This window comes from Setaria viridis, chromosome 3 (assembly GCF_005286985.2).
Source record: "Setaria viridis chromosome 3, Setaria_viridis_v4.0, whole genome shotgun sequence".
NCBI classification, from domain to species: Eukaryota; Viridiplantae; Streptophyta; class Magnoliopsida; order Poales; family Poaceae; genus Setaria; species Setaria viridis.
Window position 1 is genome coordinate 8,721,149 of NC_048265.2, and position 13,511 is coordinate 8,734,659.

At 52.4% G+C, this 13,511-nt stretch overlaps 2 protein-coding genes across 2 annotated transcripts; both read right to left on the bottom strand.

Annotated features, from left to right (window-relative positions):
- Nucleotides 1-1,612: 1,612 nt before the first annotated feature.
- On the bottom strand, nucleotides 1,613-4,790 carry LOC117850205 (probable GABA transporter 2). The gene is made up of 7 exons (XM_034732010.2): nucleotides 4,619-4,790; nucleotides 4,307-4,537; nucleotides 3,952-4,049; nucleotides 2,923-3,109; nucleotides 2,720-2,850; nucleotides 2,381-2,617; nucleotides 1,613-2,268 (listed from the first exon to the last, which is right to left on the bottom strand). The coding sequence occupies exons 1-7, from the start codon at nucleotides 4,788-4,790 to the stop codon at nucleotides 1,879-1,881; spliced, it is 1,446 nt and encodes a 481-aa protein (XP_034587901.1). The 3' UTR covers nucleotides 1,613-1,878.
- A 5,016-nt stretch (nucleotides 4,791-9,806) lies between these two features.
- LOC140222348 (uncharacterized) lies at nucleotides 9,807-13,390 on the bottom strand. Its single transcript, XM_072292658.1, has one exon. The coding sequence runs from the start codon at nucleotides 11,827-11,829 to the stop codon at nucleotides 10,054-10,056; it is 1,776 nt and encodes a 591-aa protein (XP_072148759.1). The 5' UTR covers nucleotides 11,830-13,390; the 3' UTR covers nucleotides 9,807-10,053.
- Nucleotides 13,391-13,511: the final 121 nt, after the last annotated feature.

Here is a 13,511-nt window from a genome sequence, read left to right on the forward strand (position 1 = left end):
AAGTGACAAAGGACATTTTCGGGATGTAAAGTGGCTCACGGATCACTATAAAAGGGGAGCCCTACCCTGTTGTAAAAAGAGACTCATTGTTTTTTGAGAAGTTACGAGTGTTTTTCCTTCTAATTACATCTGTTAGTGTCGAATTCCTTTAAGACCAACGAGGTCTCAAAGTAAAATGTTGAATTGCTAAACACCCAGAACTGTGAAGTTTGCGCCAGCAATTGCAAGACCAATTTGGATTAGATTTCCCCCGTTCACCATATCGGCATATCGCAAAGTTGTATGTATATCTATGTTCGTATTTTTTGCTATATATATATATATGTATAGCAAAAAAATACATATAATTTGCTATATATATATAGATATATATATATACACTATGTCTAATTACGTAGCAAAATATATGAACATAGAGAAGCTAAAATAAACTATAATTTGAAATGGAGGGAGCACTTGGGAGGGAGCACTTAGGATATGTCCCAATTTTCTAGAACTCTATCCGATTGCCAACTTCTTACTTCTATAGTTTAACAAAAATAAGAACGTATAACCACGTCAAAAAAATTTATGACCAGTTGTAGAGGAAAACAATTGTTTTTCAGACCTACCCGTGCTATGGAGGAAGATAGCAACATCCGGGCAGGAGGTTTGATTTAAATTTGGTGGACAAGCGGAGGGGATGGCCCAATGGGCCAAACGGTAGTGTTAGTAGTACAGCCCACAAACTGACCGAGCAATCAGCACAATAGCGACCTACGTCAACAAGACCAAGTGCTCATAAAACCTTTCTTTTTATACAAGCCGACAGGTTACTGTGCATTTATACATCGATAGAGGAGTAAAATACACAACCCAACAACATGAAAACACGATCACCAACGCTATAACGACGAACGCGGCTATGCTCACAACACCACCAACGACCAACAAAGCTATAACCAAGAACCAGGCGCCCGGCGAACAGACAACTAAACAATCGTCTGGTAACTTGCCTTCATCAAGTGGGACTAAGGGGCCGTTTAGTTTCGAGGGTTAAACTTTTGTTTCTGTCACATTGAATATTTAAATACTAATTAAGAGTATTAAATATAGATTATTTAAAAAATTTATTGCACAGACGGAGGCTAAACGGCGAGACGAATCTATTGAGTCTAATTAGTCCATGATTTGACAATATGCTGCTACAGTAACCATTTGCTAATGATGAATTAATTAGACTCAATAGATTCGTCTCGCCATTTAACCTCCATTTGTGTAATTAGTTTTATAATTAACTTATATTTAGTCCTCTAATTAGGGGCTGTTTGGATACGAGGTGCTAAACTTTAACAGTGTCATATCGGATGTTCGGATGCTAATTAGGAGAACTAAACATGAGCTAATTATAAAATTAATTGCAGAACCTTGTGCTAATTCGCGAGACGAATCTATTAAGCCTAATTAATCCATCATTAGCAAATGGTTACTGTAGCACCATATTGTCAAATCATGGACTAATTAGGCTTAATAGATTCGTCTCGCGAATTATACTCTATCTATGCAATTAGTTTTGTAATTAGCTTATGTTTAGTACTCCTAATTAGTATCCAAACATTCGATGTGACAGGTGTTAAACTTTAATAGGGTGTTCCCAAACACCCCCTTAGTCTCTGAATATTTAATGTAACACGGGCTCTACAATCCAAACACCCCCTAAATTATTGGATTAACAAATGCTATTATGGGCCTATTTTGGGCTGGTTCTGGTAATTTGTGCACAATTGGATTATCGTTGGACATTGCCTACACGGGTCAGTGTGTATATGCTTTATAGACTTTCAATGAAATTCAAAATGAATTAACCAGCCTTGGTTCTTAACAGTGAGCATTAATCAATCAGTCCACCACGTTGTCGCTGAAGAGCTTGAACTTGTGGGCGTCCAGCACGAGCTTCCGCACGGACGCGACCGCCCCGATGACCCCGACGCCGGTGAAGACGGCCATGATGGCCACGTTGGCCAGGTACACGGGCGAGCGCCTGGGCGGCGCCAGCGCCATGTTGTACATGACGACGGGGAGCACGAAGTCGAGCGGGATGAACCCCACGGCGCCCACCACGCCGACGATGTCGCCGAAGAAGGGCAGCATCGCCGCCACGAACGCGCACGCCGCCACGTACGCCGTCCGCAGCGCCACCCGGGGCACCAGGTTCCGCCGCGAGAACCGCCCGCGCGCCACGTCCGCCGAGTTCTTCTCCATGATCTCGTACGCCACCTGCGAGTACACCTGTATGTATCCACCGCGTTCTCCCTCTTGGTCAGTGATCACAGCGTGTGCTCGGTGCTCCCTCATCTGCCATTGTTGGCAGTACGTGGGCAAGAAGAGGTGTCTTACATACCAGGGCGATGGCTAGGAGCTGGAGGAGGACGAGGACGACGGTGAGGCCGAGCAGCCACGTCGGGGCGAGGGAGGGGCCCTCGTCGGGCATGAGGCTCTGCAGCACGTTGGAGTGCACCTGGTTGCCGAACGCCCAGTAGCCGGTGATGGCCGGGAAGTAGAACGTGAAGAATATCACCGCGTAGCACAGCACCAGCGCCTTCATCATCTTCCCGGCCGCCGGCGGTGCCAGCGTGGCCTGCTCTCACATTGTTGGCCGTTAGGTTTTGATTTCAATGCACTACAACAAATCTCTCAGCATTCAGAAGCTTGTGGACGATGAGGTGGGTCGATCCGGCACCTGGATCTCCGGCAGAATGCCGTTGCCGAAAACGGAGGCGAGGATGGAGATAGAAAGGAACGCGTTGAAGGTCTTCTCTGACTTGGACGAGCTCAACGAGTAATCCTTCGCTGGGGCACTGCTCGACACACCTGTGTGCGGCATGGCACCAAGGTTAGTCAGTTACGGAAGTTACATCTAAAATTCAAGTTTTAACAGTGTACCTGCTCGAATGCAGGCAGCTGAGACAAGGATGGTGTAGCCGAAGCTGAGGATCAGCGAGCCGAGGTTGATGTGCCGCAGCGAGTGGAACGACGGCAGCTGCGAGAGGAAGGCCAGCACCACGGCGACGATGATGATGAAATGGTACAGCTTCAAGGGCCCGTGAGGTGCCAGATTTGAGTACATTATCTGCATGTGCAGAATTGCAGGGTACAATGAGATATTCAGACGATCGATGCCTCCAAAATAGAAACGTGACACTGTTTCAATTTTCAGAAAAGTAGAAGAAACAGACCCAATCAACCAAGAAGAAAAAAACAATGTTTATGAATCCTTCAAAGTATTTATCCTTCCACTGTTCCACATGACATGTAAGCTGTCTGACATTCCCCTTGGATAGGCAAAAGCCCAATCCTACGTCACCATCAAATCTAACCGTAGGACTCCGTGATAACTTTTTTTTCCTTTTAAAAATATCGTAAAGCTGTGATTGCATATGCCAAGGAAAAAAGCCAAAGCATACTGAAATAGCATTTGAAATTCTAATTAAAGCCATGTTTAGTTACTCCCAACTCCCAACTTTGACACTATGCAAAAAGAAGATTCCCCATCACATCAAACTTGCGGTACATGCATGGAGTACTAAATGTAGATGAAATTAAAAACTAATTGCACAGTTTTGTTGTATTTTGCGAGACGAATCTTTTGAGCCTAATTAGTCAATATTTGGACAATAATTCACAAATACAAACGAAACGCTACAGTGTGCTACAGTGCTGTAACAGTAATTTGGCACCTCCCAAATTCCCCAACTAAACAAGGCCTAATATTTGCCCACATGGATAAAGGAACCAGCAAAAGTCAACTCAATGTAGCTCATCATCGTTAAGTCAGAAACATTTTTTTAAGATAAATGTCTTTTTAAGCATCCTCCGATATACTCCTAAGAATCTTAGTGAATTTGATCATGGCAACGAAAAATTCGTATAAACTCAAACGAACATGAATGGCCTGAAAAAGTAGCCAAGTACCTGTAGGCAGTCGGCGGCAAGCAAAATGCTCCCGGTGGTAACGCCGGCGTTGATCGCGGTTTGCACGCTCACCACCAGGTAGAACACCCACCCAGATCCTTGAAGAAAAACAAAACCGCAGATCAATGACAGTATTACTAGTAATCACGCATCCCGGTCAACTGATCGCCGCCTCGATCCGGACGTCACCGATCGAGAGCTGTACGTGCAGGTCAGCGGAGAGCCGGAGGAAAGGAAAGAATCCAGCCAGAATCTGGCGCATTGATATAAATTTCAGGCCAGAGAGGCGTGCGGTGGACGACGGGGAGCGACGGCGGGTGGCCGGTCGTCGTGCGTGGCGTGAGCGGGTGCGTACCGAGGACGTCGGCGGCGAGCTCGCGGAAGCGGATGTGGCGGCGGCCGCGGGCCTCGCAGTGGTCGAGCACCCTGGAGACGAGGAAGTAGGCGTAGAAGGTGACGGCGAAGACGGCCGTGAGCGCCGCGAGGCCGAGCCCCCACCCCATGCCCCGGAGCGCGTACGGCAGCGTGAGCACCGTCGGGCCCACGATGGCCGTCGTCAGGTGGAACCCCGCGTGCCACCACGTCCCTGCACACGGGCACACGGCGCGTCATGGTACGTCCGTGAGACGGATGGATGGAGCCAGGATATGCGATCAGGTGCGCGTACCTTTTGACTCGAGCACGAAGGCGGCGCCGGCGTCGGCGGGTGGCGGCGCCTTGCCGGCCCGGTGGTGCGCGCCGGCGCCCGCGGCCTCGACGTCGGAGACCGCGGAGGACGGCGTGGCGACGTGCGCCGTCGCGGGCGAGAGCAGGAACGGCGTGCCCCTGGTGCCCGCCATGGCGTGCCCGCGCGAGCTGCCGCTCGCCTTGGCTTGCGTTGGTCGCACGCCCTCGCAAGATCGACTCACCGTGGCGCGGCCAGATTCACCACCACCGCTTCATCGGCGCCCGCAACCACGCACGGTCCGACCCAAGATGGATTGATGAGTCCGAGAGGGGCAGGGAAGATGGGGAACACCTCGGAGCTCGGCGCACGGGTGAACGGAGACAGAGTTGGAAGCGTTTACGCCTGTGCTTGCAGCTCGTGTCTGCTACGGATTGCAGCAACGACACACGCAGGCAGGGAAGGTGATGGAGTTTGCTTGCCGAGCGAGGGAGAGAGGCCAGCCAGGCCAGGCGAGGCTTTGGGTGGTTTGACTTTCCGAGGGTGGAGGAGGCAGCATGTGAAACCCATATGCGGTGCCGTACCGTCCCCCATGGTTGCGGATGCCTCAGGCTCAGGGTGCTCGCGCCGAGCACGCTGCGTTGCTGCCGATTTTGTATGTAGCCAACGGCCGTAGAACGTGGGCTCTGTTCCAACACCGCACCATGAGCCAGAGCACAAAGAAGGCAGGCAAGAGCATCGGATGGATGCGATCTGGGTTGGAATGGCACAGCTCTATCTCCCCTCTTCTGTGCCCGTCACTCCGTCAGCAGCATGAGCTATATCCGGGGGCTGCTCAATCGAAAAGTAGATTTTCTGACAAGGGCTTTCTAGTAGTTGACACTTGACTATTCTCCTACACTTAAAAACACCAATTCAGGCAGTTTCTCTGCTACAAACAATCAATCACAATTCACAAGGCGCAGGGCATGAATCTTAGTGGTGCTGACTGCAATGCACATTTCAGCTTCATAAGCTAACTAAATAACTAATAGATTCATGCCACTACTTTTGACTTAACGTATGGTAGCAACTTGCAGGCAATAATACATACAAAACCGAACTGGCTACATCACTTGCAACTCCCAAGCTGTTGATGTGCCACCAAGTACCAGATTTGCCAGCGAAAACATACTAATTCATCTGTAAATAAAATAAAACTCGAGTTGGAATACCATAGCCGCAACTGACGAGTCTTTTAGATTCTTTATGGACGAGTCCTCTAGGTTAGTTTACTTCCACTGGTAAGAACCTTGCAAATACCTCAGGCGACCCCAAACTGCCTTCAGACATTGACATTACACATTAGCCACCTAGTAGGAGGTGGCCTGAGCGTAAAATATTTATTTTTTTTTGAACGAATGGGCACGGGATAGTGCCTATTTCATTGAGAGAGTAGATAAATACAAATTGTTACAGGAGAGATACAATGTTTCCGTTTGTATGTATATCGCGACTACTCTCTAGATAATAACGACGCTAGTGCTCTCGCCCCTGCTAAAATCCATGTGTCTGCTTCCGCTTTGATCTGCACCAGCAGGGAGGTTGCGGCCATCTCTTGGTGGTTGAATATTCGTCGATTGCGTTCCTTCCAAATCTCCCATATTACCAGCAGGCCCATAGAGCAAGCTCCTTGCCGAGGAGCTTCAGTCCTTATGGTCATATTTATCCACCACTCAAGAGCATTGTCAGATGGGGGCCAGTTTGAGGGTTGTAGACTGGGTTGCAAGGCCTAGGTGGCTATAAGGCTCCATATTCGCCTGGTGTATCTGCATTGTGCCAGGAGATGATGTGCTGTCTCCTGATGTACTCGGCATAGAGGGCAATTTGGTGAGTGCGGCCATCCTCTGCGCGCCAGCCGATCAGCTGTCCAAACCCGGTCCTGGAATATCAGACAGGCAAAAAATTTGCATTTCGGTGGTGCCCAGCATTTCCATATTGTTTTACTGTGCGGTGCATAAGTGGATCCGATGAACTGTGCCTTGTACGTTGATGCTGCTGAGTATTGTCCATTTTTTGTGAATTTCCAGCGTAGTGTGTCCTCTTGTTGTGCTTGGAGGTTCACTGTCGCTACTAGTCGCCATAGTATGATGAATTCACGTAAGTGTTGCGTTGTTATGCCGGCGTTGATGTTTATGTCTGTCACCCATTTATTGTTGTGTATTGCCTCAGCAAGAGTTTTGTGCTTCCCCCTGGATAGCTTGTATATGTTGGGTGCAATGTCCTTTGGGCGGATACCCCTTCCCCAAGCTGAGTGCCAGAAGCTTGCTTTGCGTCCATTTCCCACTGTGATAACTGTGCAAGCCGCGAATAAGCGTCGATCAGAGTCGTCGCATGGGATGTCCAGTCCAATCCATGTCTTCCCCGGGGACTCCCACTCGTGCCAGATCCATCGTAGTCGCAGTGCTTTAGCAAAATTATGAAGGTTCAGCACTCCTAGTCCGCCATTCTCTTTGGGTAAGCATGTTTTGATCCAGTTGACCTTGCACTTGCCCCCTGTTAACAAACTGTCTCCGGCCCAGACGAATCGCTTCCTTATTTTATCTAGCTCGTCTAGGACTTCGCTTGGCGGTTTTAATACAGTTAGTAGATATAAAGGTTGCGCAGAAAGCACAGATTTGGCGAGGCAGACTCGTCCTGCTTGCGTGATGTTGCGGTTTTGCCACCCAGATAGTTTTTTAGCTGCCTTGTCTTTCAGGGGTTGGAAGTCAACTTTCCTTAAGCGCCGGATCGCAAGTGGTAGTCCGAGGTATTTTAATGGGAAGCCGGTTCGAGTGATTGGCCATTCAGATAGTATGTCGTCAAGGTCTACATTATTGCAGCTGATGGGGGCCACTGTTGTCTTTTCCAGGTTTGTGTGTAGTCCTGTGGCCTCTCCGAATAAATGTAGGAGTTGTGTGATATTTGTGACATCTTCCTTTGTTGGTTTTATGAAGATAGCCGCATCATCGGCGTACATAGAGATGCTGGTGCGCGGCGTGCGGCCGCCTAGTTTTTTAAGTAATCCCATTCCTGTCGCTGTGTGCATTAATTGGTATAGTGGGTCTATCGCCAGGATGAAAAGGAAGGGAGAGAGGGGGTCTCCTTGTCGTAGACCTCGCCCATGCACAATTGCGTCGGTTGGAATTCCGTTTATGAGGACTTTGGAGGTTGATGTGACCAGTAATGCCGTGATCCAGTTACGCCAACGTGCAGGGAATCCTCTATGTTGCAGTAATTCAAGCAGGTAGTCCCAGCGAACGGAGTCAAAAGCCTTTGAGATGTCCAGCTTCATTAGCAGTGTTGGCGTTCTGTTCCTGTGAAACCTTCTTGCCATGTTCCGAACATACAGGAAATTATCGTGAATGCTTCGCCCTTTGATGAAGGCACTTTGACTTGGCGAAATCAATTTGTCCATGTAGGGCTGAAGCCTAGTTGCCAGCACTTTGGTAATGATCTTTGCTATTGCATGTATAAGGCTGATCGGTCTGAAGTCGCTTATGGTTTCAGCTCCATCCTTTTTGGGTACCAAAACAATGGCTGCTGTGTTAAGCAAGTTTAAGTCATTGCATCTCCCAGCATGGAAAGCATTTACTGCCGCAATAACGTCTCCTTTGATGATAGCCCAGCATGATTTAAAGAACAATCCAGTGAAGCCATCTGGGCCTGGCGCTTTATCTTTGGGTAGGGCAGCTATGGCATCTTGTATTTCCTTATCTGAGAAAGGGTTGTCAATTCCGGCTAAATCCACTACTGGGAAATGTAGCATGTCCCAGTTGAAGGTTTTAATGCGAGTAGGAGGAGCGGACATCACGTTGTCGAAGTGGTCTTGGACGATCTGCTATTTTTGTAAGTGCGTTACTGCCCAGGTATTTCCCCTCTTCAGCCTTTGGATGAAGTTTCTCCGCCTCCTCCCATTTGCCTTGAGGTGGAAAAACTTGGTATTCGCATCACCTTCTCGCAGGTAGGTTATCCTGGAGCTCTGCTTCCTTCTCATCTTCTCTACGACCGCCCATCCCAGAAGTCGCGTTTTTAGTTTGCTTTGTATGTTGCGTTCTGGTTCCGTGAGCGTTCTTGTTTCCTCAGCTTCATCCAGGCGCAGAATGACTTCTTGGGCCATATGCAGTTTTAAGCGGGCGTCGGAGACGTGCGTTCTGCTCCAGGATCTTAGTGCGCGGGCAGTGTTGTGCAGTTTACAGCCCAGTCTATGGAACGGCTCAGTATGGGTAGTCGGCTTTGACCATTCTTTGTCTACGGTCTCATAGAAGCCTGGTAGCCGCGTCCAAAAATTTTCAAAACGGAGTGGTGTCGGTTTGCGAGGTCCCGAGTATTGCGCAAGTAGTAATGGGCAGTGGTCCGAGTGCGAAGAAGATAGGGCGTGAAGGATGTGATCATCAAATTTTACATCCCAGGAAGCGTTGCAGAAAACTCTATCAATTCGCGTTAGCGTCGGCTGATGTCTTGCATTGCTCCAGGTAAATCGTCTGTTTTGTAGGTGAATCTCTTTAAGTCCGCAATAATTCAGTGCTGATCTGAATCTTCTCATAAGGCTGCGATTTAAGTTGCTATTGTTTTTGTCTCTGGCGTTGTAGATTAAGTTAAAATCGCCCAGTATTAGCCATGGAATGGTGTCGTCAGGTGCCATTGTTCGCAGTTGGCGTAGGAATGCAGGCTTTGCTGAGTGTCGTGTTGGGCCGTATACCGTCGTGAGTTGGAACCGAGCATTACTATGCTTAACTATTGCTGTTGCTGAGATGAAAAACCGACTTGTTTGGATATCCCGTATGTCAAAAACTCGCTCATCCCAGAGTAGCAGTATACCACCTTTGGTGCCTGAAGCCGCTTGATATGTGAAGTTAGCTAAGCGAGGTCCCCCTAGTAGGTTTGCTAGCGTCGCATCAATACTTTGTAGTTTTGTTTCCTGCAGGCATATAATGTGACATGCTGTGGCTGCAATGGTTTCGCGAACTGTGAGACATCTTGCCGGAGCGTTCAACCCTCTCACGTTCCAGCTCATTATTTGAAAATTACTACTCATGGAAGATAATTTTGTGGCGCACGAAGGCGAGGTGGCCGCATTGCATTTTCTGTAGCGATTGACGCAGCCATGCCCGTGGGTCTCGTAAGGTAGTAATTCCGTGGATGTGCTTGTTTTTGTTCTGAGTTGCCGGCGTTGATGCCTCCTGTTCATTGGCGCATTTAGCAGTAGTGATTAACGGCGTAGTCGTTTTAGGATTGACGTGGGCGCGACGTGGTCTGTCGTTCACTGTTTTCGCCCGAAGGTCGCAGCCAACAGGGCGTGAGTGGAGTCCTCCCCGAAGGTCACAGCCAGCAGGGTGAGGAACATAGTTATAAGGTACATAACAGTAGCTATACATAAATTGGCAAAATGACGCTTGAGTAAGTTGCGGCAACAGAGATCATGCAGCCTCATGTTCCATCTCCTGAAGCTCACCCACATTAGCGCCAGCCATCTGCAGAAGTGCTTCGTTTGTTTGGTCCGCCGCTTCGTCGTCGAGGTCGAAGAGGACGGTCATGGCCGATATGATGTAGTCCGGCAGCGGCCCCTGAAACATGTTAATGAAGTCCTGCAAAACCTGTTCAATTGACATCGTCTCATTAGTGCCAACACCCAGTTTCTTGCAAAGGTTACGCTGTGCGCGCTCTACTGCTGGCAGAGCTGGTTTTTTAGCTAGGCGTGCACTCCGCCGAACTTTAGTCATGTCGAAGGTGCGACCTTTTCGCGCGTGTTGCGGTGGAGCTTGCTTTATGGCTGGTGGCGGAGGTGTTGCAAAAAGGTTGTCAATTTGTGGCGGTAGCTTGGTCAGTGGCGCGGTTGGTGGCGATTGATTTGGGTTGGGCCGTTCTGGTGTTACGTTATGGGCCGGCCTTGGTCTGCGATGGTAATGGATCGGTGTTGGATGCATTTGATGGACCACAATGGCTTGCTCGGTGTTGAGTTCATGGGCCAAGTCGTAGCTCAGGTGCTCTGGCTCTGGTGGAGATGGGCCCTCACATTGGCCTGGTGCGCCAGACATCGCATGTTGGGCCTCCCTTCTAGGCGAGCTGCCTGGCTGGGCCGCAGCCTGTTTGGGCTGGCAAACCTGCCCGGCCTCGATGGCCAGCGCATCAAGGGCCCAGTGGACCTCCACAGCTGTCGGAGCAGGCGTCGCCTGTTGGGCCTCCCTGCCAGGCGAATTTCCTGGCTGGGCCGCGGCCTGCTTAGGCTGGCAACCCTGGCCGGCCTGAACGCCCAGCGTAGCAAGGGCCCGGCTAACTTCTTCGACTGTCGAAGAGGCCGTCGGCGCCGCCGTCGCCGGTTCCTGCAGCAGCGCCGTGCGAAGTGTGGTGAAGACCTGCGGCAGTGGGACTGGATCGGACCAGGCTTTCTCCCCCGGAGCCGCCTCCTCAATGCCTAGCCGGTCGGCAAGCCGGCACGCCTTGCGGATGTACTCATCGGCGCCGGCGTGCCAAAAGTGTGTCCTGGCATCCAAGGTGGAGATGTCAGTCGAGGGAGGTGCCTCAATTACCTGGTGCTGGATGTAGTGCTTCAAGGTTGCCACCTGCTCCGCGAAGATTGCTTGAAGTTGGGATGGAGCTAGGCTGGCGAGTCCCAGTGCGCCGGCGTCGTCTTGTCGCCGTCCCTGCGGAGGCGCATAGCTGCGCCGTGGGGGGGGAGCGCGTGCGGTCACGGCGTACCGTTCCCGCGCACCCCCAATAGTCGGAGTCGACGTGCCGCCCCTGTCCTGGGTGCTCGTAGTCGTCTTCGTGGTCGTCGTCATCTCCGCCGCGACGGGACGGCCAGGTGAATGGCCGATCATCACAGCGTTGCCTCGCCGGCCGACGCCTGGGGCGGTCTTCTCTGGTACGGTGATCTTGATGGGTGGAGGTGTCGCGCCGCCGCCCGCCTTCCCTAGCATCAGGTACGGGTTGGCCGCCATGCTCTGCTCTGTAGCCGGCCGCAGGAGCTCGCCGTCCCCCGCTTGGTTCCACGCTGGGGTGTTCCCGCGGCGGTCGAGGAAGTCGCGCCGGGAAGCGCGACCGTGCATCAGCCGGCGCACCGTCAACAAGCCCGTAGCGCCACTCATAGTGACGCCTGATTGGGACGATGCTTTGCGGATTGTCGATGGCCTGCTGGAGATCCTGTGCCGCCGCCGAGTAGTCCTCCAGAAGGGGCAAGTGGATGAAGACCTCATACCGGGTCCCTTGCTGCCAGGGCAGTTGCGAGGGCTCGGCCGAGACTACAAAGGTAGATGATCTTGCAGTTGGGTTATGAGTGAATGCGAGCCATACCTTCTTCGGGATTTCGCTCGGATCGACTGTCCAAGCCCACAACTCAATGTGTATGGAGTCCGCTGGTTGAAGGAGATCGGTGACGATGTGCTGCAGGGCGCACTTGTGGCCGATGACGCGCTCGACGATCTCCGGTGTCCAAGCGTGGGCTGGGATTCCGTCGAGGCAGAGGCGAACTCTGTAGAAGATGCGAAATCCGAGGGCGTGGGTGAGGCTTCTCCAAGTGCAGAGGCAGATGTCGATGTCGACTCCTGTGAATCTTCCCCGCCGCCGCGCCTCCGCCGCATGTTCAGCTTGCTCGAACTTGATGAGGTACGGCTCGGGCTGGTGGAGGGTGACGGCAACATCACCGGGCCGCAGATGGAGCTCTCTGGTGAGGAGGGTGGCAATGTCCCTGGCGCCGGCATCCGGCGGCAGATGCAGAGCCCACGGGACAAGCGCACAGGCTTCCCAGTCCCGTGCGTCATGCTCAAGGTGGAAGGTTGTGGAGACGAAGACCGTCTCAACTTCCGGCCGTGTGTGCGGGTCGCCTATGGCCATGTTGGTTGTGGTGGCTCTGGGTTGGAGTTGGTGGGGCTCCGGGAAGGGGGGCAGCAGTTGGATTGGCGGCGATGAGTTGGAGGTTTGGAGGTGTTAGGCGGCGGGCGGTGGTCGGGAGTGGTGTCGCTTGGCTTTTCGGGTGGTGTGGGTGTGCGTGGAGGTCCCCGGAGCTCAGATCTCCGGCGAGGTTGCTGCCGCCCTGCTCTGCAGTCGCGCTCCCTGTGCCCGAAGCGCCGGCACCGAAAGCAGCGCACCGGGTCACGACATGCGGAGGCGAGGTGGTTGTGGGCGAGGCAGCGGAAGCAGCGGCCCTGTGTTGCCCGCTTAAAATCGAGCAAAGCCCGGCTTGCTGGCCGTCTTGAATGGCCTCTGTTGCTCCGATCATGTCCGCCGTCGCGTCGCGGCGTCTCGGGCCGCGCTTGCCGCCGCATCCGACGACTCTTCACAGGTTGCCAGGCATGGAGATCCGGATTGTGCTGCAGAGCTCCCATTACACCGCCGTACGGAGGTCCGGGGGGCTGAGTCGCTGGCGGGGTGTCTTGATTGCGCCGCGTGGTTGTCTTGTCGCCAGATTTAATCCATCTCCCATGGGTAGTAGAGGTGTCGTCACCATGGCGGCGTAGAGGTGCGCGGGCAGCTGGAGTATTGAAGACTCTTCCTCTCCCTCGGACGACCTCCGCATAGGACCGTGTCCCGTCCGTCGCGATGTGGGGGGGCCTGGAGCCAGCAGGAAGCAGATTCTGTAGGGGGATCTTCAGATCCGGCGAGGTGACTCGCGGATCCGGCGAGGCCGGCACCCAATCGGCCTCGGGCGGCGACCGTCGGTGGAATCGCGGAGGTGGCGGTGGGGAGCCATTGACGAACTGCTCCCAAGCTCTCGCTGAGGATGGGGATAGTGGGGGTCGGGGTCGTGGGGTCTGGTTGAGGGTCGGCTTCGGTGGGGCTCCGCGGAGGTAGGCTTGGGTTGACGCCGGCAGTGGTGGGCGGCGCGGCGGCGGCGGAACGAGGGGGGCTGGCGTTGGGGAGGGGGGGGCTCTCATTGTTG

Coding starts and splice junctions, on each gene's coding strand:
- LOC117850205 (XM_034732010.2), bottom strand. CDS start 4,790: ATGGCGGGCACCAGGGGCACGCCGTTCCTGCTCTCGCCCGCGACGGCG. Junction 4,538..4,618: donor CTTCGTGCTCGAGTCAAAAG/GTACGCGCACCT, acceptor GCCCGTGTGCAG/GGACGTGGTGGCACGCGGGG. Junction 2,851..2,922: donor AGCTGCCTGCATTCGAGCAG/GTACACTGTTAA, acceptor TGCCGCACACAG/GTGTGTCGAGCAGTGCCCCA.
- LOC140222348 (XM_072292658.1), bottom strand. CDS start 11,829: ATGAGGTCTTCATCCACTTGCCCCTTCTGGAGGACTACTCGGCGGCGG.